At 35.1% G+C, this 27,727-nt stretch overlaps 1 protein-coding gene across 1 annotated transcript in view; it reads left to right on the plus strand.

The window, feature by feature from the left end:
• LOC128155421 (atrial natriuretic peptide receptor 2-like) overlaps positions 1–27,727 on the plus strand; it is an 84,624-nt gene that overhangs the window by 37,961 nt on the left and 18,936 nt on the right. The window contains exons 20-22 of the mRNA XM_052817124.1: positions 373–510; positions 625–748; positions 840–908. Of these exons, the coding sequence (XP_052673084.1) occupies positions 373–510; positions 625–748; positions 840–908 (331 nt within the window). The remainder of the gene's footprint in view (positions 1–372; positions 511–624; positions 749–839; positions 909–27,727) is intronic.

Raw genomic sequence — 27,727 nt, forward strand, 5'->3', positions numbered from 1 at the left:
ATTGTATTTTTTGTGTTTGTTTTGATACAGTCTTGTATGTGGATATTATTTTTAAAAATTTTACATTAGTTTGTGATATTTCGTAATTTTAAGAATTGCTGTAGTCTAACAGTGCCAAAATAACAATGCAGTTCCGTTTTCTCGCCTTTAAAACAACTTCCATATTTTACATACAGTATTACGTGAACTAAAGACATTTTAAAACAGTGATGTTTACTCTAAGAGCTTGAGTTAATCCGCACATGTGCAGTGACATTTACGTTCAAAACAAATCAAAGTACGGGTTTTTTTCCCCTGAACCTGTCATACAGGCACGTAGTAATTGTTGTTGGTTGTTTTATGAAACAAGTATATACTTATTTAATGCTTCAGAATGACTATGATCGACAATATGATCGCCATTTTGGAAAAGCATGCCAATCATCTCGAGGAGTTGGTGGCGGAGAGGACCAGTGAGCTAGACGCCGAGAAGAAAAAGACCGAGAACCTGCTGTACAGGATGCTCCCACAGTGAGTACACTATGAAACATGAAGTGTTCCGAATGGACGCCTCTTAATGTTTGCTATTAAACAGGAGCTTGAAAAAAAACCAATTGGTTGTTATACAATTGTGTTACGTTACAGATCTGTTGCGGATGATTTAAAGAAAGGAAAGCCTATTGAAGCGGAACATTTTGATGAAACAACGATTTATTTCTCCGATATTGTCGGATTTACAACGATATGTGCCGGAAGTACACCAATACAGGTAAACAGACTCGCGGGAAATTGTAAATAAATGTTTCCTTTCAAATTTTGTTTTGAAGCATCATTCTTAAACAAACACTTCTACTTCTCAGGTGGTCAACTTGCTCAACAGTTTGTATACGCTCTTCGATGACATCATCACAAGATATGATGTTTACAAGGTAAACTTTTACAGTAAATTAGTTTTCTTTTCTAATTAAAAATGATGGTTGTGTATCCTGATCGATTGGTGCGCACTATAACATTGAAACAGAAAGATCGTGGACATGATAAAAGCACGCAGCAGTAATTAATGCAACAGATTATATCGTATTAAATTTATTTCAGTCTTGAAATGAAGACAATCATTATGTATAATCACAGATCAAAATCCTATTCAATGTTACTATATATTTCAAATTGAATTTAAAACGGGTGCAAAGTATTTTTGATGGTTTTGAAGTTAAAGGGGACAAAAAAGAAATCAGAATTATTAAGGTCTTCCGTTTCCAACGGAAGACCTTATAGTGATTGTAATGTTTCTTTTTATTAGGGTCTTCCGTCTTCAGCGGAAGACCCTTCTATTATTCTATTGTTTCTTTTTCACTTTTCTTATTCTTATTATTAAGGTCTTCCGTTTCCAACGGAAGACCTTATTGTTATTGCTTTGTTTCTTTTTCCCTATTCTTCTTCTTCTTCTTATTATTTTTTTTCTTCCTATTTTTGTGCACGCGATTTCTCAGAAACGGCTCGGCCGATCTCAATGAAAATTTCAGATGTAATAGATATTGGTCTGAACCTGATTAAATTTTTTTTGTGTTGATGACGTCACATCCGTTTTTGAGATATTGAGATTTTTCTAATTTTTATATGGGTATTTTGTCTTCTGTTGTTCTCCTAAACTATAAGAGATATTAAGCTCAAATTTCTACGGTAGGTAAAGGAAAGATTGAAGTTTTGCATGATTGTTGTTTTGAATGTTTAGCACTACTGGCGCCAAAGCTCGCTACGGCTCGAAAATTGACATTAAAAAAGCGTCGTGAATTTTTGTGCTTTTCTCTCGTTATCTCTTTTCTGGAAAATATTTTGTTAAAACATGTAATGTAAAAAAAGTTTATATTTACAAGACCTTTCAGCTGATATCAAGAAAAAGGGGCTGGCCCCTCAAATAAGGGACCTAGAGGGCTCTAAAGTCTTATAACCATAACTCTTTACCGAGGGATATTTTGTAATAAATTATAGAAGCAAATATGTTTATTATACAGTTATGAAGCCAAGCAGTATAAGGATTTTCTCATATGTTACGTAATTAGGGGTTTTTAGGGGCCAAAAGTCCAATATTTCGATCATCCATGTCTCACAAAGCAAAAATATTTTGTAATGCAGTACAGAAGAAAAGTTGTTCAAAATTATGTTCCTAACAAAATGCAACCGTCAAAATTTCGTTAAACGGCCCCTAAAAGGAGAAAAGGGACCGGCCCCTAAAACCTTCTTTCTCATATATCTCCAAAACGGTAACGACTTTCTAAACACTTGTTGAACAAAATTTGTGTAGAATTAAATGACCTTCTATTTGATATCAAGAAAAAGGGGCTGGCCCCTCAAATTAGGGGACCAAAGGGCTCTAAAATCTTTAATCTGTAGCCCTTTACTGAGCGATATTTTGTGAAAAATTATAGAAGCAAATGTGTTTATCTTATAGTTCTGTATTCAAGCAATGTAATGATTTTAACATGTGTTACGTAATTAAGGGTTTTTAGGGGCCAAAAGTCAAAAAATTCGATCACCCATATCTCAGAAAGGAAAAATATTTTGTAATGCAGTATAAAAGAAAAGTTGTTCAAAATGATGTTCTCAACAAATTGCAACCGTCAAAATTTAGTTGAACGGCCCCTAAAAGAAGATAAGGGACCGGCCCCTAAAACCTTCTTTCTCATATATCTCCAAAACGGTAACGAAATTCTAAACACTTGTTGAACAAAATTTGTGTAGAATTAAATGACCTTTTAGTTGAAATCAAGAAAAAGGGGCTGGCCCCTCAAATTAGGGGACCAAAGGGCTCTAAAATCTTTAATCTGTAGCCCTTTACTGAGAGATATTTTGTGAAATAGTAAAGAAGCAAATGTGTTTATCTTATAGTTCTGTATTCAAGCAATGTAATTATTTTATCATGTGTTACGTAATTAAGGGTTTTTAGGGGCCAAAAGTCAAAAAATTTGATCACCCTTATCTCAGAAAGGAAAAATATTTTGTAATGCAGTATAAAAGAAAAGTTGTTCAAAATGATGTTCTCAACAAATTGCAACCGTCAGAATTTCGTTGAAAGGCCCCTAAAAGGAGATAAGGGACCGGCCCCTAAAACCTTCTTTCTCATCTATCTCCAAAACGGTAACGAATTAACTAAACATGTGTTGAACAAAATTTGTGTAGAATTTAATGACCTTTCATTCCATGTCAAGAAAAAGGGGCTGGCCCCTAATAAAAGGGGACCAAAGGGCTCTAAAGTCTTTAATCTGTAGCCCTTTACTGAGAAATATTTTGTGAAATGTTATAGAAGCAAATGTGTTTATCTTATAGTTATATATTCAAGCAATGTAATGATTTCATCATGTGTTACGTAATTAAGGGTTTTTAGGGGACAAACATTTTCTAAACACTTGCTGACAAAATGTGTTCAGAATTAAATGTCCTTTCATTTGAATCCAAGAAAAAGGGACTTGCCCCTTTAATTAGGGGATCAAAGAGCTCTAAAATCTTTTATCTATAGCCCTATAATGAAAGCCATTTTGTGAAAGGTTATTAAAGCTAGATTAGGTTAAAAAAGCAAGAGAACTTATACAAAAACAATACAATAAAGCATTAGTACTTCACTCCTGTTCCATAACATGTTTGCTGTCGAAAATCAAACTCGATGATGTCATATTTCATTCTAAAAATCGATCGGAAGACCTCCTCGTTGCTCGCAACGAGATCGTGTCTAGTTATTAGGGTCTTCCGTCTTCAGCGGAAGACCCTTCTATTATTCTATTGTTTCTTTTTCACTTTTCTTATTCTTATTAAGGTCTTCCGTTTTCAACGGAAGACCTTATTGTTATTGCTTTGATTCTTTTCCTCTATTATTATTAAGGTCTTCCGTTTCCAACGGAAGACCTTATTGTTATTGCTTTGTTTCTTTTCCCCTATTATTATTATTTTTTTTTCTTTGACGTTTTCTCAAAAAGGCTTTAGCCGATTTTCATGAAACTTTCAGATCTCACTGAGCACAAAATTTGTAAGAAATTTATCGATCAAATTTTTGGTCGTCACTTCCGGTCCCGAGATATTAAAGATTTTATGTTTTTACTTGTTCACGCGTTTTCTCAAAAAGTATCAAAGATAAAACTTTCAAATTTTCAGTGGTGGTAGTGAGTCGTTAGCCGCAGTGTCTCTCACATATCCGAACGTCTGCCGTCACTTCCGGTCGTCATCGGAAGGAAATGAATAACCTTAATTTTTCAATTTTTTGGATTTGAATTTTTTTTATTTTTTCATTCGATAAAGACGCTCTCAAAACTTCAGAATATGAAATTTGTTTTAAAATCAATCCACGCATTCTTGAGATTTTGGACTCCAAAGTTCTGAAGCGAGGGTCCGCGTAGCTCAGTCGTTAGAGTGGTGGACTTGTGCCCAGGCGACCCGGGTTCAGTCCCTGAGTGCCGAATCTTTTTTCTCTCTTATTTGTGTTTTGATTAATGGTTTTATCTTTAAAATGATGGATTTGAATGTTTTCCGTTTTATTTTTGTCATAGATAAAAAAAAAAAATAGCGGCTTTTTTTCAGTACAAATATAGAGCAAATTCTGTCAGCAGCTCTCTAAATTCCGACGCTCGTCGCATTGCCGACATCAAAGACATGCCGCCGAAGTGCCCCTGCAGTTCGACCGCATTAGTGTTCGTTGGGTCGCTTTGCCGGCATCAAAGAAATGCCGCCATCTCAACTGTATGCACACAACATTTAGTAATGCACCCACGTTATTCTACTCGGCTTAAAAAGGAGGACTGCTTAGTATTTAATCCCATATATAGATGCACACATGCATGTATACAAGCGTTTATTGACATAGTTTGCTTATATATTGATTTCCTGAACATTACAAAACACTATGTAATCTCTCTCTCTCTCTCTCTCTCTCTCTCTCTCTCTCTCTCTCTCTCTCTCTCTCTCTCTCTCTCTCTCTCAAGTACAAATGTTTTACCATTTGAATAAGAACTAGTACAGGTAACATGCAGTGAATTGGATAGAAACTAAATGTACATTGGCGTCCAAAAATTATACATATTTTTATCAAGTTACGGGATAATGTCTATGGATTCAAATAATTTGAAATTCATTGTTTAATGATTGTCTTCTTACTGATTGAAAGTCAACCCTAAAAAGTCATTTATATTAAAGATGGTGTACTTTTTCCTTTTTTTGTGCATGTCTACATACTGATACAAATCTGTTGCCTGTCGGGATTAAGAAAAACCTCCGAAGTTTATACACGTAACTATACAAACAAACGGGTGACTGCGACAAGGTTTAAAAACTGACCACCCGTTTATGAGTATTTGAGCCTAAGAATATATAGATGTAAAAAAAAAAATCAACAGTTACATCTTTCAAACAACGCTTATACATTGTTCTAACATATGTATTTTATTTAGAAATTGTGTAATATGTGATATTTAGAATTTAATATTCTACGTTTAGTATAGAAGTCACCGACCGACCCCCCCCCCCCCTCCCAATTCATAAAATCATTTAGTTTTTCTGGCCCGATTTTACTTGATCTTTGATCTTGGGCCTTTAATTTCAACTAAATACCATTCTAGATTACTGTACTAATTACCAGACCAATTCGTTCATTAATAACAGAGTTATGAAGGTTTTGGCATTTGAGTTTCAATTGTCGTGTTTGACATGTACTTTAAAAAAAATTCTAACTCCCAAGCCCTTCACTCAATCCTAATGAAAATTCGTGAAAATGGACCTCGGACCCCATTCTGTTTGTCTGTGAAATATGCAGCGGATTGAACAATTAAGACTAAATTCCTGAATTAAACGGCGCTTAATGCCTATACGTGGAAATTAAATTTACACAGTACACCCACCGACCCCCCCCCCTTTCGTTTTCACAAAATCATTTAGTTTTTCTGGCCTGATTTTACTGGATCTGTCATCTTGAACCTTTTTTTTCAACCTACTTCAAGTCTAGATTACTGTACTAATGACCAGACCTATTCGTTCATTTTTAAGAAAGATATGAATTTTTTGGCATTCGAGTTTTGATTGGCTTGCTGGACATGTACTGTAGAAAAAAATTCTAACTCCCGAGCCCCTTACTCAATCCTAATGAAATTTTGTGTACATGTACCTCGGACCCAATTCTTATTTTCTGCCAAATATGCAGCGGATTGAACAATTAAGAAGAAATTCCTGAGATCAAACGGCGACTATAGCCTGTACGGGGACTTAAAATTTACACAGTACAAGGGATGTAAGCAGCCGCGTATTATTTCTGTTGCATGTATATTTCTTGGTTTCTGTTTAGTCTGTATCTACGATAGCGTGTGAACTACTTATGAATGTTAGAACTGTGGAAATTACTGTCATCAAATTGTTACTGATTTCGTTATTTCTACATTTATAAAGATTTTATCAATCCTGCTGAAATAAAACAGTCAAACATAATAGTAAACGACACGAAAAAACATTCTCAACACTGAAATACATGGGTAAAATGCATCAGTCATTGTTTAAGGACCTCCCCTAGTTGTTGTTAACCGAATCCGAGATCCACACCTCAAAATTCTATTTTCGATTTATTAAGACGAAAATCAAGCTCGGGTCTTTTTACCCCCCTCCGGACACAAACACGCATCAATATTTCAAATGACCTCGCACTGTTACCAAACCTGAATAGTCAGACATCTTACACGTTGTTTTTCATCTCATACAAAAACTCAGCTCCTCTGCCGGGCGGAAACGCCCAAAATTCAAAGACAAATTCGGGAATTATTTAGCGTCAGCCATGTTTTGAGACACCTGCAAAGGCTGTGTGTTCTATTCTCGCCGGAGCCAAGATTTGTTCTTTCTCTATTTCTTTCTCTCCTTTTTATTTAATTTTCTAACTAAAATATTCAACATAAAAGGGTTGTTGGATTGTAGTATAAGTTGAAAACCACTCTTCAATTTAGATTTAGACAAAAACAGTCTTTTATTATTAGGGTCTTCCGTCTTCAGCGGAAGACCCTTCTATTCGTATTGTTATTAGGGTCTTCCGTTTACAAAGGAAGACCCTCTTTTTTTTCTTCGGTTTCTTTTTATTACAGGTCATTAGACCTGTTATTAGGTCAAAAGACTTCTTATTTAATATGAAATAAAATGGGGCTGGTCCTTTAAATAAGGGATCCAACGGGGTGTATAATCCTTCATCCATCGCTCTTTTAGATCACATCTGCATTTCCTGATATGATTTGTTGATGAAGATAAAAAGCAAGGTCATTTCCTCTTCTAAAAATCGGACGGAAGACCTCCTCGTTGCTCGCAACGAGATCATGTCTAGTTAAGGTCTTCCGTTGGAAACGGAAGACCTTATTGTTTTTGCTTTGTTTCTTTTCCTCTATTATTATTATTCTTTTTTTTTTTCTCCCACGTTTTCTCGAAAACGTTTCAGTCGATTTTGATAAAACTTTCAGATCTTGTTTATGACAACATTTGTAAGAAAAGTACGTGGGGTTTTTTTTGTCGTCACTTCCGGTCCCGAGATATTTAAGATTTTATGTGTTTGCTTGTTCACGAGTTTTCTCCAAAAGTATTTAAGATAGAATTTTCAAATTTTCAGAGATTGTAGAGAGTGAACGGCCGCAGTGTACTACGCATATCCGAACGTCTGCCGTCACTTCCGGTCGTCAGCGGAAGGAAATGAAAAACCTTAATTTTTCAATTTTTTGAACTTGAATTTTTTTTATGTTACTATTCGATAGAGACACTCTAAAAACCTCTGAATATGAAATCTGTTTTAAAATCGATCCATGCATTCTCGAGATTTTGGGCTCCAAAGTTCTGAAGCGAGAGTCCGCGTAGCTCAGTCGTTAGAGTGGTGGACTTGTGTCCAGGCGACCCGGGTTCAGTCCCCGAGTGCCGTTTTATTTGTTCTTGCTTAACTGTGTTTTGTTTAACGATTTTATCTTTATAATGATGGATTTGAATGTTTTCCGTTTTCTTTTTGTCATAAATAAAAACAATAGCGGCTTTTTTTCAGTACAAATATAGAGCTCTTTTCTGTCAACTGCTCGCTAAATTCGGACGATTGTTGCATTGCCAGCATCAAAGACATGCCGCCGAAGCACCCCTGCAGTTCGACCGCATTAGAGTTCACTGGATCGCTTTGCCGGCATCAAAGAAATGCCGCCATTTCAATGTGGTATACACACAACATTTAGCAATGCACCAACGTTTTTAGTATTTCACATGGCTTAAAAAGAAAGGTTGTTTTGTATTTATTCAAACATTTAGATATGTACATGTATGCATGTATACATGCGTTTATTGATAAATGTTGCGTTTATATTGAATTCCTGAACACTAAAATCAATCTCTCTCTCTCTCTCTCTCTCTCTCTCTCTCTCTAAAAGATCTACTACAGGTAACATGGAGTAATGAGGCTAGAGGCTAATGTACATTTGACGTCAAAAAAAGTAAATACGTATTTTTTTCTAGTTACGGGATATTGTCTACGGATGTTATTTTTTGAAATTCACTGTTCAATGATTTAATAACAAATCTATTGACTGTCTGGGATTAAAAAAAACCGATTTTTATTATCAACTGAATGCTTAACATTGGTCATTTAGACATAACACTTGGATATCGTTTGGATTCGGGAAAATGGGGAATAAATAATCATACTATATTTTTAATGATGTAGGTTATTTTATTTGCTGACTTACCAGAATTTTTTATTATGCAGTTATTGTCGGCAAAGAAAAACTTGAGACAAAAAGAAATATAATTCATATGAAAAAGCAGATAAAACAATTATAAATTTCTTTATCAAATCAAAGACGTAAATGTTATTTATGTCTCTGATCAAATCGATTTCTGATTAATCTCTCTCTCTCTCTCTCTCTCTCTCTCTCTCTCTCTCTCTCTCTCTCTCATCATACATATGTAGTGTTTAGCATGTAAATGTTATGGCATTTTATATATTTTATTTCTGAAAACTTTAAAAGTAAAAAGTAAATCCATAAATTGCGTTTGATGTAAGATTTTAAAAGATTATTGCAAATGTTTCTCGACTTGTTGCAATACTGCTGTTGTCATAGGCAAAATCCCATCGTGAGCTCTGGACCGGTAAATGTCCGAGTAAAAATAAACTGGCGACTTCGAGAGAATAATGCGTATATCTCCCCTATTGTAAGACCCATCAACTTAAAACTCGGCAGGAGTGTATCTCAGACATTACTTTTATGAAAAATACATCCACGTTGCGAGTGTTTTAAGGATTAATTGATTTTTTAGGATTTTGAAGCGAGCTGGTAGTTTTCTATCTGGGTCAGAGTTCGACCTCTTTCTTTATTTATGGTTTCATTGAAATTAATGTTGAAATGGACTTGGCCCCTGTGCAGCCACGTAATATTTCTGTTGCATGTATATTTCTTTTTTTCCGTTTAGTCTGAATCTATGATAGGGTGTGAACTACTTATGAATGTTAGAACTGTGGAAATTACTGCATCAAATTTTTACCGAATAAATTTACGTGTTACTGATTTCGTTATTTCTACATTTATAAAGATTCTGTCAATCCTGCTGAAATAAAACAGTCAAACATAATAGTAAACGACACGAACAAAAATTCTCAACACTGAAATACATGGGTAAAATGCATCAGTCATTGTTTTAGGACTTCCCCTAATAGTTTTTACACGAATCCGAGATCCACACCTCAAAATTCTATTTTCGATTTATTTACGACGAAAATCAAGCTCGGGTCTTTTCACCCCCCTCCAGACAAAAACACGCGTCAATATTTCAAATGACCTCGCACTGTTACCAAACCTAAATAGTCAGACATCTTACACTTTGTTTTTCATCTCATACAAAAACTCAGCTCTTCTCCCGGGCGAAAACGCCCCAAATTCAAACACAAATTCGGGAATTATTTCGCGTCAGCCATGTTTTGAGACACCTGCAAAGGCTGTGTGTTCTAATCTCGCCGGAGCCAAGATTTGTTCTTTCTCTCTATTTCTTTCTCTGCTATTTATTTAATTTTCTAACTAAAATAATCAACATAAAAGGGTTGTTGGACTGTAGTACAAGTTGAAAAACACTCTTCAATTAAGATTTAGACAAAAACAGTCTTTTATTATTAGGGTCTTCCGTCTTCAGCGGAAGACCCTTCTATTCTTATTGTTATTAGGGTCTTCCGTTAACAAAGGAAGGCCCTCTTTTTTTCTTCGGTTTCTTTTTATTACAGGTTATTAGACCTGTTATTAAGTCAAAAGACCTCTTATTTAATATGAAATAAAATGGGACTGGTCCTTAAAATTAAGGATCCTACAGGTGTATAATCCTTCATCCATCGCTCTTTTAGATCACATCTGCATTTCCTGATATGTTTCGTTGATGATGATAAAAGGCAAGGTCATTTCCTGTTCTAAAAATCGGACGGAAGACCTCCTCGTTGCTCGCAACGAGATCGTGTCTAGTTAAGGTCTTCCGTTGGAAACGGAAGACCTTATTGTTTTTGCTTTGTTTCTTTTCCTCTATTATTATTATTATTATTATTTTTTTTTTCTGTCACGATTTCTCAAAAACGCTTCAGCTGATTTTCGTGAAACTTTCAGATCTTATTCATGACAAAATTTGTAAGAAAATTACACGAGATTTTTTTGGTCGTCACTTCCGGTACCGAGATATTAAAGATTTTATGTTTTTGCTTGTTCACAATTTTTCTCAAAAAGTATTCAAGATAGGACTTTCAAATTTTCTGAGAAGGTAGAGAGTGAACGGCCGCAGTGCCCTTTGCATATCCGAACATCCGCCGTCACTTCCGGTCGTCACCGGAAGGAAATGAAAAAACCTTAATTTTTTAATTTTTTGAAGTTGAATTTTTTTATTTTTTTAATCGATAGAGACGCTCTCAAAACGTCTGAATTTGAAATTTGTTATAAAATTGATCCACGCATTTTTGAGATTTTGGGCTCCAAAGTTTTGAAGCGACGGTCCGCGTAGCTCAGTCGTTAGAGTGGTGGATTTCTGCCCAGGCGACCCGGGTTCAGTCCCCGAGTGCCGAATGTTTTTTCTCTCATATTTGGGTTTTGATTAATGATTTTATCTTTGAAATGATGGATTTGAATGTTTTCCGTTTTATTTTTGTCATGAATAAAAATAATAGCGGCTTTTTTTCAGTAAAACTATAGAGCTACGTGTGTTCGTGGGAAAGTGACAGTGGCCGGAATTTCTTCTGAGTAGCTCGCTAAATTTACACGTTCGTCGCTTTGCCGGCATCAAAGACATGCCGCTGAAGTACCCCTGCAGTACCACCGACTTGGGGCTCGCTGGGTTGCTTTGTCGGTATCGAAGAAATGGCGACAATTCAATGACTGTACATGCACAAAACATTAAGCAATTGCGGGATATAAACGATCTGCTAAAAAATAAGGCCATGTGTCAATTATTCTAAATGAGGACTGTTTACTATTTATTCACAAATATAAATAAACATACATGCATGTATACATGCGTTTATTGGCATATGTCGTATATATATTCATTTCCTGGACATAATAAAAAAAAAACCACCACAATCTCTCTCTCTCTCTCTCTCTCTCTCTCTCTCTCTCTCTCTCTCTCTCTCTCTCTCTCTCTGGTATTATTATATTTTTTTCTGTCACGTTTTTTAGAAAAACGCTTGAACAGCCGATTTTGATGAAATTTGCAGATCTTACTCTTGACAAAATTATATTAATACATATGAAAATAATATTTCAAAAATTATGAAGTCTTCCTTCATTATTTAATTTGTTTTAATAAAGAAACTGTATTTTTTTTGTTTTTCGTTTGCCCGGCTATTTCCAAAAACAAAAAAATGGACACAAAATCCGTGGTTTGCGACTATGGCACCGGCCGTGAATAAATGTACACCACCTCCCAACAAATTTACGATCTTGACAGTTTCTTAATGTATTTATTTTGCCCTCTTTTTACAAAAGGAAACTATTCTTTTAATTCAATTAACACACAGGCGACGATACTTAATCCGAAACATTTTCAGTACGCTTTACTTAAAACGATTTGTGACGTCAGCTTGTTTACACAAGTGGAAGATCAACACAGTTCGGAGTCAGCAAAACTTATAAGTGTTTACTGTCTGTTACAAGTCTAACAAAACTTCTATAACGTGTTCCCAGCTCAAGAATTCGCCGTAAGTATGTGCTGTACATAGTAATTGCTGGATTTCAATGTTAAGCTTTTGAGCGGCGTACTTTAGTTGCATCAAAGACACAAGTATGGTTAGGCCTAACGTTAAATTCATGTCTGGTTGAAGTTGCAGAACCTAGCTGTATTAAGTTGCAATAAATTGTGAAACTGTAGTTAAAGATTTTTGTTTATTATCTGTTTTATAGATTCTATACAATTTTTTGTAAAAAAAAAATACTTTACAGGCCTACACTATCAGCTGAAAAGGTCCAACACAATCTTATGATTTAGCTACATAGCTGTATATAGCTTGAAAAAGTTGTATAGCTTTATTAAAGCTGTTAAGAATAGCTTGTTTTATTTTAGCTATTTGTCAGACATTTTTCTGAAAAGTGTATTTTTCAGCATATCCAAAAAATTGCACTTTGGTGCAGTGATAGTTTTCAATTAATTATAACTTTTAACTGTTCTGTAAACAATGCATGTAAAAATTGCTTATCAAATTGTCTAAAGAGACTTTGCTCTTAAGGTGGAATAACACATCGTCACAAAATGGCTGACCTCTGATCGAAACGACATTTCGTTATATTAGAAGGATTTTATCAACGTAAACATTCACCTTACTTCATTGCCAGGTGGTTAAAGTGTTAGGCTTGTGATCCGTACATCCCAAGTTCGAATCCATTGGGGGCTTTTGCTGTTACTGACTGAATTGAATTTTTAGATGTTTATTTTTTATCCCCAAACTGGAACTTTTTCTCTTATTTGACATATGTACAGTAATATCTTTCATAATCAAATAATTTACTGTTAATTCGAGTGACTTTTCCAGGTGTGTTATTCCACCTTAAGGTGTTGGGGTAAAGTCTGTCCCAAGTTATTGCTTCCATCACTTTTTGATGATTTTTAATAAAAATACACATACCTGTGAAAGAAATACGGTTGAAATTGATGAAAGGGAATATATCCAAGATATCTTCATTGAACAATTATCATTTTTCACTTATAAAAGTTCACAGGAACGAAAACAAATTTCTTAGGGAGATTTATAATGGGAAATGTTTACATCGGAAATACTCGGGATACCTCGCGCAATTTTTCAACGTTATCATCTGGGCTTATCAATGGCTGATGCAATGCAAAATCCCCGTATACTTTTTATTTTGGGATGTGTATTGAAACATGAAGCGGAAGAGGGGCCGTTTCAAAACAGATAATCTGGACATTTTTCATATTAGTGGATAAACGTAGTTTGAGCACAAAGGTATTTATGATTATCGAAATATCAAGCAAAAAGTGGTGGAAGCAAAAACTCGGGACAGAGTATAATTGATTCATGACCACTCAGTTACTTCGTGAATGACATATAAAGGAGATCAGTCATGGAAAATCTTTAAAAATCTTCTTCTCAAAAACTATTAGGCCAGAAAAGCTCAAATTTGAGTGGAAGCATGCTCACATAGTGTAGATTCAAGTTTGTTCAAATCATGGTCCCCGGGGGTAGGGAGGGGCCACAAGAGCCCCATCAAGTTTTACATAGGAATATATAGAGAAAATCTTTAAAAATCTTCTTCTCAAAAACTATCAGGCCAGAAAAGCTCAAATTAAAATGGATGCATCCTCAGGTAGTGTAGATTCATATTTGTTCAAATCATAGTCCCTTGGGGTAGGGTGGGGCCACAATAGGGGGATGAAGTTTTACATAGGAATATATAGAGAAAATCTTTAAAAATCTTTTTCTCAAAAACTATTAGGCCAAGAAAGCTCAAATTGGCTTGTAACTATCCTCAGATGATGTGGATTCAAGTTTGTTCAAATCATGGTCCCTGGGGCTAGGGCGGGGCCACAATGGGGAATACATTTTTATATACAGAGAAAATCTTTAAAAATCTTCTTCTCAAAACTATTAGGCCAGGAAAGCCCAAATTTGAGTGGAAGCATTCCTAGATCGTATAGATTCAAGTTTGTTTAAATAATAGTCCAGGGGGTAGGGTGAGGCCACAATGGGGGATGGATTTTTACATAGGAATATATGGAGAAAATTTTTAAAAATCTTCTTTTTGAAGACTATTTGGCCAGAAAAGCTTTAACTTGAGTAGAGGCATCCTCAGGTAGTGTAAATTCAAGTTTGCAAAATCACAGTCCCTAGTGGTTGGGCGGGGCCGTGATGGCGGTTTGATTTTTACATAGGAATATATTGAGAAAATCTTTAAAAATATTCTTGGAAAGTTTTCGGTCCAAAACTCAGTACTAAGTGTGAAAGCACAGGTTATGCAGATTTAAGTTTAATGAAACCATGATTCCCTAGAGAAAAGTGAGGCCACAAAATGGGTGGGGGTATATAGGAATAGAGAAAAATCTTCTTACAGGTACAACAACAAAAGGGGCTTGGTATTTACCAAAAAAAAGAGAGATGGATAAAAATTGGCAGATTTTCAATTTTTTTTAGCAAGATCTACTGTACTTAGTTTTCAAGATATTTTGATACTGTAATGCTAATTTGATCAGAATTAAGGCAATTGTTGCTCAGGTGAGCGATGTGGCCCCTGGGCCTCTTATTTAATGGTTATGGTGCAAATATGAGTACTTAGTTAATTGTGATTTTTTGTCAATTTCTTATAATAAACATTTTCATGAAAAATTGCATATAAAAAGCTTTATCAAGCAATTATGAATAGCTTAAAAAAGCTATACAGCTTTTTCAAATTATATGGCTAAATCAAGAGATTGTGCTGGACGCGCAGAAAGGTTCATGATTTTTGTTCCAATGCAGTTGGAGATATTAGTTTAATAACAGGATTTAATTATATCTATTCCCAATTGTTATATCCTCGTCTATGACTGTCACATGCGATATTTAACCATTGAATCATTTATCGCGTTATCATATGAAAATTTGTATTGACACATCTTTGCAGTTATGAAACCACATCTTTCAAAAAATAATGATTCAATGCTTATATTTACAATTTTTAGCTCACCTAAGCTGAAAGCTCAAGTGAGCTTTTCTGATCACATTTTGTCTGTCGTCCGTCTGTCCATAAACTTTTCACATTTTCAACATCTTTCCAAGAACTACTGGACTAATTTCAACCAAACTTGGCACAAATCATTCTTACGCAAAGGGGATATAAAGTTGTGAAAATTAAGGGCTACACATTTTTACAATGGGGGATAATTAGAAATTAATGAAAAATTTTGAGAAATTTTCAAAAATTTTCTTCTCAACAACCATAAAGCCAGGAAAATTGAAACTTGTTTGGAAGCATCCTCAGGTATTGTAGATTCAAAGTTGTGAAAATCATGACCCCCAGGGGTAGGGTGGGGCCACAATGGGGGGTCAAAGTTTTACATAGGAATATATAGAGTAAATCTTTAAAAATCTTCTTCTCAGAAACTAATCAGCCAGGAAAGCTGAAACTTGTGTGGAAGCATCCTTAGGTAGTGTAGATTCAAAGTTGTGAAAATCATGACCCCTGGGGGTAGGGTGGGGTCACAATTTGGGGGGTCAAAGTTTTACATAGGAATATATAGAGTAAATCTTTAAAAATCTTCTTCTCTGAAACTAATCAGCCAGGAAAACTGAGAATTGTGTGGAAGTATCCTCAGGTAATGTAGATTCAAAGTTGTGAAAATCATGATCCCTGGGGGTAGAGTGGGGCCACATTGGGGGAAGGGGTGGGGGTGGGTGTTTTAAATTGAGTTTTAAATAGGAATGTATAGAGTAAATCTTTAAAAATCTTCTCAGAAACTAATCAACGAGATGATTCTTTATAATTGTTATGGCTTTGGCTCCAGGAAAATTCACTGGAAGGTTCCGAGTTTGATTTAGCTTTATATCACATATAAACAATTGTTAAGGATCTTTTTGAGAACTGCAATACTCAACATGTGATATGACTATAAAATCATCCTGTTAGAAAAGGGACTAATAATTATAAACAAGAATATCCAGAGGGAAAAATGGATTTCATTTATACAGGATCTACATGCATTATTGTACATTGTCCAGATAGTTTGTATTATGACTCCATTAAGCTGATTTGATCAAACCTAATGGTTTTTCAGGTGAGCGATGTGGCCCATGGGCCTCTTGTTAACATTTATTCTCTTTCCGCAAAAATGATTTATTTTAAAAATCTCAGCCTTATTAGATGAGTAATGCGCAATTAGCGGAAGAGCCATTGGAACAGTCGAATTATGCTTACAAATATAGTGCACAGCATTTAGAATTTTAATAACACAATTTTATTTCTCATTTTGTAATTTGATTATTTTACTTTTGGTATACAACGAAATTAATCAATTGAATTCATTTAGCTCTAAAAAAAATTACATCAATGAAATATTAATAAGCATAAGTTAATATCGGGTCGTGATCCAGTTTGAGGTTGCAAGGAGAGTCAGTGATGTTCTTCAAGAAATACTCAAGGAAGACTGAATGTATTTCTACAGTCACCTGATTGGGTCTTCTCTGTTTTGCGTAAATATCACTTAAATCAATGAATGCAATTTAATAGGGGGAATGAAAGTGAATGTAAGTATTATACTATGGCAATGATGCCTGTCTGTCTGTTAATTTCTCTGTGTCCGACTTCCACTTTGAATAATATAAAGGCTAAGGGTCATCAAACCTTGTTAGTTGTTGTTTCTTAGAGGGAAGGTGTATCTCACCCTTAAGTAAGGTTTAAAATTTTGTGGCTAAATAAGGAATAAGGAATCATTCTTTGAGTATTATGAGGTGAATCATAATTTTGGTCGGGCGTGATCAAATCCGAAGGGCTTTATGATAGATTTGATCACGCCCCGATCGAAATTATCACCTTATAATATTCAATGAATGATTCCTTATTACTTATATTTATATAATTTTGAGCCATCATACGATTAAATATTTAAATATAAAATTGCAAACCCCCCTGGCGCCTCAATATGGCATCATTTGTAGTATGGGTTATATAGTACAAAATTGATACGTACTGTTATCACAGGCAAAGACACTGGAAAATGTAAATATATATAGATATTTCCTGTCTAGTTCATATCTTTAATAATCAGAAGACTTATTTATACCGATTCTTCATGGTGTGACATTGATGGCAGTTTATCACAGGGTAAAACTATGTATCTGTAGGTACAGCTACTCACTTCATCCACACAGTCATGGTTTTGTGAATTTGAATTTAGATGGAAACTGTTTTTGGCTTTAAGGTACCTCACCATATCAAGACTTAAACTTTTTAAGACACTTCGTCACAAGATGGCATTTTTAACTGGGTTTCCCAACTGAAAAATCCGGTTATTAAAATGGTGAAAATGGCGGGCGGGCGGCTGCCAATACCCTCATTGTATGGATAACTCCTCCTACAGTTCTCAAGATAGGAAGTTCTTTTGCAGATCAATTGTAGATATATCATAGGTGTGCATATTGAGCAGATTTTGATTTCGGATAGTTTATCGAAAAAATACCAGCTTTTGAACTTAGTCATTTTTTGGCAAAATATTGCATATAGGGTACCCTCATTGTACGGATAACTCCTCCTACAGTTTTCAAGATAGGAAGTTGTTCTTCCGCGGATCAATTGTACTTATATTAGAGGTGTGCATAATGCTAGGATTTTGATTTCTGATAATTTATCAAAAAAATACCAGCTTTTGAACTTAGTCATTTTTTGGCAAAATATTGCATATATCATTGTATGGATAACTCCTCCTACAGTTTTAAAGAAAGGAAGTTGTTCTTTTGCATATTAATTGTACATATATCAGAGTTGTGCATATTGCTAGGATTTTGGTTTCTGATTATTTATGGAAAAAAATACTAGCTTTTGAACTTAGTCATTTTTTGGCAAAATGTTGCATATAGGGTACTCCATTTCACTGGATTATGGATACAGTTCACATAAAAGAAAACCTGGTTTGCTGTCACATTGACAGCTTTTCACTTGTAATTGTTTTGTTAGATTGTTAATTTGTATCAATTTATTTGCTTGTATATCATCATAGCTCAGTGGTTAAAGTACCAGGCTTGTGAACTGCAGATAATGAGTTTGAATCTTTAAGGGTTTCCATTCCATATTTATTCAACTTAATAAAATTTGTTAAAATCTAAACTCAAGTTACATTCTCCAATTTCTTCTCACACAGAAATACAGGAAATATGATTGAGGGAATTTATATATATTTTTTTCATTTAAATGGAGCTGATTGTTGATATTTACTTTGAATGTCTTGAGATTAGAAAATTCGAAAAAAAAGATGTCTAATAATTTTAATAGATCAATTGTATACTTACGATAGTGCTGAATATTTGTTCTTGCCGCATTCAATGCTGACAGTTATTGGCCATCAATTGAGTTAATTGGTTACTCATTTCATAAAGATAATTTTTTAGTCTTAGTTATATACATGAAGAAAAAAAAATCGTGAAAATTTGATGAATTATCTATTCCCCTCTAGCAATGTCAACATTCAGAATTTATTTTTTAAGTTTTGAATTTCATTTTCATTTAATTGAGAGAGAGAGAGAAAGAGAGAGAGAGAGAGAGAGCCCACGGAATGTTATTATCATTTAAATTGAGACCACATTGTTTTATTTGACCATTCCAGTTTCACAGTAAAAATCGTGCCTCATCTTTATTCAATATCTGTTTCCTAGAATCTAGGTACTTGTAGTCAAATATAAAATCTAGACATTTATGGATATTAGACTTCATTTTCATTAATTGATGGATAAATTTAGCACTAGGAATAAATGTAAAAACAGAAAATATAGGTTTTTTTCTGCTCTTGCAACAATTAACATGCTTAGTAGCAATCCTGCTAAGGATTAATTTTCGACCTACTCCTGACTTAGTAATAGCATCAATAGTGAAAAACTATACTATTTTATGCACATTGTTCCTTGAAAATGGCTCAATATACTAACTTTTTATACAAAATATACACCCATTCTTTTTTTTTTAAACGCACTGTACACACAGTATTGCACACCAAAAGCATCAAAGATGCTATGATTTTATTTAGCACCCCAATGTTAACATTTTCAACCACATGTAGAATGATTGAACACAAACAATAACTCTGTTCTAAATATCACCAATTAGTTAACTCTAGATGATGAAATAAAATATATATTTTAATAGATTTTTATCTCACCTGAACCGAACATTCAAGTGAGCTTTTGTAATCAACTGTTGTCCGTCATCCATCATCCGTCCGTCTGTCCGTCCTTCTATAAACTTTTCTCATTTTTGACTTCTTCTCTAAAACCAAATTTACCAAATTAAACTAAACTTTGTAGAAAGCATCCTTATGGGAAGGGGGTTCTAAATTTTTAAAAAAAAAGGCAAGCCCATTTTAAAAGGAAACGAAGATAATTGCAAAACAGGGTGTATAGAGTGTGTGTCTTTACAAATCTTCATCTCAAGAACCACTGCACCAAAAATGCCAATATTTAAACAAAAGCTTGTTTACATAGTGAAAATTTTGAATTGTAAAAATGGTGACCCTTTGACCAAAACTGGGGCCCCTGGAGATGGGGTTCAAAGTTGAACATGGAGATACATAGAAAAATGTTTAAAAATCTTCTTCTCAAGAACCACTGCATCAAAAATGCTTATATTTACACAAAAGCTTGCTTATATAGTAAATATTTTGAATTATAAAAATTGTGACCCTTGGACCGAAACTGGGGCCCCACGCGTGATTCAAAGTATGCAAGAAAAATGTTAAAAAAAATTTTTCTCAAGAACTACTGCACCAGAAATGCCAATATTTACACAAACGCGTCTTTATTTACAGTCTTTAACATGGTTTTATTTCAAATTGTGCTGTCCTTTGTGTTTTACAATAAACCTGTCTGAATCATGCATAATTTTGTGGATGATTTAAGGTGCTACCTTTTGTAAGGATTGAAACCCTGTACAATATCCACTTTTATCCTCATATAATAACACAGTATTTTAGACATCAACACTTATGATATATTATTATGCCCCCTTTCGAAGAAGGGAGGGCATATTGCTTTGCTGCTGTCTGTCAGTCGGTCGGTCCACCAACAGTTTCCGTTCATTTTCTTTGCATAGGATGAACATATGAAATGAAATTTGGTATACAGGTTTATCATGATAATATCTAGGTTAAGTTCGATATTGGGTGTGATCAAGTAATTTTCGACAGAGTTATCGCCCTTGGACGTAGAAAATTTCCAGTTATTTGCAGTTTACGTTCATTTTCTTTGTGGATGTTTCCAAGGGAGGGGGGCATAAGTGTTTCACAAACATCTCTTGTTTTTCTTAAAACAGTTACATTTATTGATAATTTACATTAAAAATTAGTTATATTTATTCTGAGAGAGAGAGAGAGAGAGAGAGAGAGAGAGAGAGAGAGAGAGAGAGAGAAAAGTAGTTATTAGATTGAAATAAGGGTCTGTTTCAGATAAAATGCAGATGTTGAAGTGTTATATTAATTAAAATTCTTAATATGGTTATGTTGTATGGACAAAACTTCTTCTCAATTACCATTTCCTCAATAAAGTTGAAACTTATAAGGAAGTTTCATCAGTTTGTGTACATTCAAGTTTGTTTAGATTATGATCCCATATACTAGGGTGGGGCCACAATGGAGGGGGGTCGAATTTTTTACATTAGAATATTTTGTTAAAATCTTTTAAAAGAACTTCTTCTGGAAAACAATTCTCATGGTCTAAATTTACAATTTTCTTTCATTTATTAAACTTTAACCTAGTGAGAATATATTTAGAAAGAAAATTATGTCAAGTCTTAAAAATACTTTCAGTCAATGTAAACAGTTTTGGTGGAAGATATGATACTACTTCAGAAGAGAGAATCTTATCTAACCACAAAGACTTTTTTTGTCATTTTGTAGATGCCAAAACGTAAAACATTTGATGGCAGGAAGCAGAGGGAGAAACAAAAAATGAGAATGAGGCAGAAGAGACAGCAGTCTCAGTGTCCAGACACTCCTCCCAATGAGCTGGTTGTTGAGTCCAACGTTTCTATTAAACGAATGGATGGAGCAATCTCTGCTCCCCCCAGGAACTTTCTGGGGCAGGTTTCCATGGGGTTTCCTCATAGTAAAAAACCCCTGGCCAGAGTGCAGGCCTCTCTTCGCGAGAGAATGCACTCACCTGCCCCGAGGTTGCCATCTCCTCGGGGAAGTCGTCTGTTTGTCCGTGAACAGGACAAGGCACCGTCCCCTGACTCCCCAGCGTGGGTTTGTGCTCCACCGAGGGCACCTGGACCGGACACCGTGCACGTGTCTGGTCCAGCAGGTCAGGCGCAGCTGGATACCTCCAGGGAGGAGGAGACCAGCAGTATGCTAAAAGATGAGGAAACCTTAACGAGAAACAAAACGGATACTGAACGAAAACCAAAACATATTCTGAACGAACACAAGATACTAGAAACTATAAATGAGAACCAGAACAATGATATATCGCAGGAAAGATATGATGAGCAAAACAATGAGAGATTGAAGAATATGTTAGAGAACCAATGTATTAAGATTTCAGAGAATATGAATGACAATAATAATGAGATATCAAGGAATCTGAATGAGAATGAGGTTAAAGAAAAAAGAAATGAAAACCGTGTGAATGCCATAAATGTGATAATGTATCAAAATGAACAGACAAGAACAAAGAGGGGTGTAAGTGATAAAATAGAAAATGAGAATGATCTTGAAGCCAATAAAAATGATGTAAGAGGGAGAAAGAGGCAAAGGAATGTTATTACATCGCAAAGAAATTACATGCAAGTAAAGCTCAATGACAATAAATTAGCTGGTGTTAAGAAAGCTAAATTTCCACATAATGAAAACTTTAGTTTGGTTTCAAAAAAAGTAATTCAAGGGTCATTTCATCAGGGAGACACAATGTTCGGAGAAAATGCTGGTACTCAGTGTGTTGCAAATTGTCTGGCAAGTATATCTTATCACAAATTCAGAAATGCAATGTATTGGACATCAGAAGACATGGACAAAATACTTATAACAGGCAATGAACTTTACACATTTCTGCAAAGATGTTCATCAATAAATAATAGATACTTGTTGGTAGAGGAACTACCACAACTCTTTGAATGTTTCGAGATGTCATATATTTTTAAAGCAGATGAGCCTCTGACCACTGTGATTTTGCCTAGTGATGAATTGAATTATACAGATTTCAATGCCTTGCCACTGAATGAAGCATTAGAAATTTCTCTTGGAGAGACTGATGGTTGTTTTGTTTGTTATGGAGGAAACTCTTTTTTAATTGGCAAATTTGAACATGGTTTTTTTTTGTTTGATTCTCATTCAAGGTCTATTGATGGAATGGTAAATGAAAATGGCAAAAGCACAAGAATTCTTTTAGCAGATATGGGCCAGGTCTATATGCATCTTCATTCCTTGGCTTTCTCAATGGGATACTCGAAGAACGTGCTTTGTAATTTAACTGGGGTGTATTGCAAAACTTCAGGTATGACAAACACAGAGAGTGAGTTTGAACCATTTGCTTCAACCGCTGCTGCAGAAGGAGAATCAGAAGAAAACAATACAGAATTGCAGAATGATGATTTTGTGATTTTTTGTAGTGAAATCGAACAGTTTACTTTTACCCCTCTAAATGAAGATGTCAAAAGGGATCTGTGTGAAGAACTGAATGTTCCTTTAATGTGCACTGAAAATGTAGGTATCTCTCAAGATGTAGGAAAAGAATTAACTTCACCTGAAAAAGAAAAAGAAATTATTGGAGATGGGAATTGTTTCTTCAGAGCAGTTTCATTCAGTGTGTCTAACTCTGAAGATTTTCATAGCACCATTCGCAGTGCTGTTTGCACACACATGATGGAAAATCAAGAGTTATTCAAAACATTTCTACGTAATGGAGAGGAATCTATTGACAGTCATCTTTCTGCTTCGCATATGACACATGAAGGGACATGGGCAACTGAAGTAGAGATTTTGGCAATGGCACACTTCCTTAATGTTGATATTTTCACATATTCTGAAGGTCGATGGTTGAAGTTTTCAGGAGACATGGTTTTCAAATGTATGAATAAAAGACACGGAGCAATTTATTTGCATCATTTACATGAAAACCATTACAATGTTGTGATTTCTATGCATGACAACTCTGATAGTAATGAAACAAGTCTTATGTGTGGGGACACAAGAGAAAATTTCATGCAAAGGAGGAATATTGGAAAAACTTCATCAAGGTTAACATGTTATGAAAGGCGAAAAAATATACAGAAAGAGAAATATAAACAGAACCAAGAACTACGAAACAGGAAATTAGCTGCAGCAGCTCTCAAGTATAGAGAAAACAAGAATTACAAACTAACTGTGAAGGAAAAATACAGGGAAAAGTATAAATCTGATGTCAAATACAGAGATAGAAGTAAGAAGTTGTATGACAAAGTTCGAGATGGTAAGAAAGAGATAAGCAAAACAAAGTACAGGTATAATTATGCCCATAGAGATGATCTTAAAAGAAGAAGTGTAATCAAGTATAATACTGACACAGCACATAGAGAAGATCTCAAAGCAAGGAGTACAGAGAAATACAGGAGGAACACTTCACATAGAGAAGATGTTAAAATGAGAAGTAAAGAGAAATACAAAACAGATCCTTTACATAAAGAGGAGATGAAGAAGAGAAGTACAGTGAAGTATCAAACTAATGCAAAGCATAGAGAAGAGATGAAGAAGAGAAGTAAAACTAAATACCAATCAGATGAAAAACACAGAGAAAATGTAAAGAATAGGAGTAAGCAGATCTACAATAATGATGAAGCTCACAGAAAGCGTGTGAATTCTGCAAGTACTAGGAGATACAATACCGATGAATCATACAGGAAAAGAAATCTAAGGAAAAGGTCTGTGAAGTATGAAACAGATGAAGCCTTCAGATCAAAAGCGAAAGTCAATAGTAAGGAAATGTATGCATCAAGTATTTCTGTCAGATTAAAGAAAAAAGATGCAGTAATACAGCAAAGAAGAGCAAAAAGTCAAAAACTAGAGAACGAAGAGGAAGTAGCAAACTTATTTAAGTGTAAAGTAAAGGAAGGCATTGATTACATATGTTGTTCTTGCAATCGACTCTTATTTCAAAATCAAGTCCAAAGATGCAATCCCATTACTTATGAGAAGAACACAGAAGCAGCATTAGCAGCCGAGGTTTGCATTCAGGAAAAGCATTTCCATCAGTGTTCAGAGGTTTGCCTTCCAAATTGTACAAAATCATCATTGTGGATTTGCTTTACCTGTCATAGGAAGATTCTTAAAGGGAAAATTCCAGCGGAGGCAACAGTGAACAATTTGTTTTTAGAAGATATTCCGAAGGAACTCTCTGATTTGAATTGCCTCGAAAGACACCTAATTGCATTGCAAATACCTTTTATGAAGGTAATGGGGCTTCCTCATGGTGGTCAAAGGAATGTTCATGGACCAGTTGTGTGTGTGCCATCAGACATGAAAAAGGTAACAAGTCTACCACTTAAGGAAGATGAAAATTTGTTGTTGCGTGTTAAATTGAAAAGGAAATTGAATTACAAAGGATATTTTGAATATCAGTTTGTAGATCCGAAGCATATTTTTGCTGCCTTAGACTATTTGAAACAGAATAACAAATGGTATACAAATGTAACAATAGACAAGAATTGGAAAGAAAATGATTATGATGAAGTTGCAGACATCATTGAGGAAATACAACTAGATGATGAAGAAAACCAAGTAGCTACTGATACTTGTTTACAGCCATTAGATATTGCACAGGAAGTTTTGGATCATTATTTTGATGACATATACAGTATTGCACCTGGTGAAGGTAAGAATCCAGTACGTATGTTGCAAGAACCAGGAAACGAAGCTAAATCCTTTCCAAATCTTTTTCCTAGCGGAAAGTTTTCGTGGAATGACGAAAGGTCGGAAAGGATAACGTTATCTAGATATTTCAACAACCGGTTAATGAATGCAGATAACCGATTTGCTAAAGATACAAGTTACATTTTCTTTAGCCAATATTTATCAGAACTGAATCAAGTTATTGAAAAAACTCAAATCTCGATTCGAAAATCTGTCACAAAGATTGGTGGTGAGAAATTAGTTACACCAGACATGTTACAAGACCCTGACACCCTTTCAAAGCTCTTAAGAAACGACGAGGCATTACGGTTTATGCAACCTATTCGTGGAACACCAGCATATTGGTCTGCAGCCCAAAAAGATCTCTTCGCAATGCTTCGGCAGTTGGGAATACCTACATGGTTTTGTTCTTTCTCTGCTGCAGAACACAGATGGAATGATGCTATTCGAACAATTTTACAACAACAGAATGACCACAGAGATCCAGATTTGTTGGATTGGTCTGAAAAAAATGAAGTACTGAGAAGTAATCCAGTTACTGTTGCGAGGATGTTTGAGCACAGGTTCCACTTGTTTCAGAGAGATGTCATTTTATCACCATCGGAACCGATTGGAAAAGTTGTAGACTTTTTTCAGAGAGTTGAGTTTCAACAAAGAGGATCACCTCACATGCATTGCTTATATTGGGTTGAAAATTCTCCTAAAATTGATCAAGATGGCGAAAAGGCAGTTTGTAATTTCATTGATAAATATGTTACTTGCGCAGTTCCTTCAGAGGAAGAAGACGCTGAGTTAAGAAACATTGTGCTAGCTGTTCAACAACACAGTAAAAAACACTCAAAGTCATGCAGAAAGAAAGGCTCAGAATGCAGGTTTAATTTTCCTAGACCGCCTTCCGTGCGCACATTCATCACTTCACCTGAAACTGATGAAATTGATCAAAATATTGAAGCAGAAACAAAAAGCGAGGCACAGAAAACCGTTGCTAAAGATATGCTTATGCGTGTTTGGGATCAAATGCAACTCGACAACAATTCTTCAAGGACGGTAGAGGATATTTTCAATGCATTGGGATTGACGCAAGAACAATACGAAACAGCATATAACATGATTACGAAAAAGAAGGCAATTGTTCTAAAAAGAGAACCATGTGAGCTTTGGACCAATCAGTACAACTCGTGTCTTTTAAGGTCCTGGGATGCAAACATGGATATTCAATTTGTTTTGGATCCATTTAGCTGCATAGTTTATATCATTTCTTATATTTCAAAGTCCGAAAGAGAAATGGGTATGTTGCTTAAACAAACGAAAATTGAAGCCGAAGAAGGGAACTGTGAAGCACGCCAAACATTGAAGAAAATTGGCTCTGCGTACTTGAAACACCGGGAAGTGAGTGCACAAGAGGCTGTGTATCGTGTCTGTAATTTGAAAATGAAAGAGTGTTCAAGGAAGGTAGTATTTGTACCAGTTGGAGAAAACCCAACCCGTTTAAGCAAACCGCTTTCTCAGATAAAACAAAAGACACATAAGAAGAAAGAAGAGACAAATCAGGAGGAAAATGAGGAGGAGGAGGATATATGGATGACAAACATTGTTGAAAGGTATGAAAATCGACCGAACATAACAATGTTTCATGACATGTGTTTGGCTGAATTCTGTTCAGAATACCGCGTTCTTGCAAAATCGCAGGTTCCGAAGACTCCAAATGAAAATGTATTCGAATTGCAGAATTTAAAGGGATTTATACAAAAGAGAACAAGAACAAAACCAGCTGTTATCAGATACCCAAGGTTTAGGGTTGACAAAATGTCTGAAAAATATTATCAGTGTCTCCTACAGCTTTTCCTGCCTCACGAGAAAGCAACTCAATTAAAACCGCCAGCTTTTGATCTCTATCAGACATTTTATGAGAATGGTCATGTTAAAATTAAAAATGATCAGAACTTACAGGCAGTCAAGCTATTGGTCGATAGAAATCATGCAAAATTTGCGGAAAATGAAGAAATAATATCGAATGCACAAGAAACGTTTGACACTATCGGGGAACCGCAGGATGCATGGGCAAGTTTATGTCCAGAAACTGAACTAATACGAAAGGAATGTATGGATGAAAGAAGTACTCTAAATGTGTTGGATGATCATGTCGATGAAATACCAGATATGGAAACCGAGGCAAATTCAGCTGATGTCATGTTCAAAGTGCAACAAAATAACCAACCCAGAGAAGAAGCCATGCATATAATCCAAAACCTTAATGAGACACAGAGAAATATATTTTATTATGTGAGAGACTGGTGTCTAGAGAAAACGTCAGGACAAAACCCAGACCCCTTTCACATATTTATAACAGGTGGTGCAGGTACCGGAAAAAGTCATGTTATCAAGGCTATTCATTATGAAGCTTCACGTTTGCTTGCAAAGAACATGACGACGCCAGATAGTTTAGCAGTACTGCTGACTGCTTTCACAGGAACAGCTGCGTTCAACATTGGTGGAAATACAATTCATCACCTGTTTTCAATGCCAAAGTTTATGCGTCTACCATATGAACCATTAAAAGAACAGACTCTTAGTGAATTAAGGATACAGCTTCAAGATCTTAATGTACTGGTAATTGATGAAGTGTCAATGGTTTACAAGAGACTGCTGTATTATATTCATGAAAGGCTTGTACAAATAAAAA

Source organism: Crassostrea angulata, chromosome 1, assembly GCF_025612915.1.
Source record: "Crassostrea angulata isolate pt1a10 chromosome 1, ASM2561291v2, whole genome shotgun sequence".
NCBI lineage: Eukaryota > Metazoa > Mollusca > Bivalvia > Ostreida > Ostreidae > Magallana > Magallana angulata.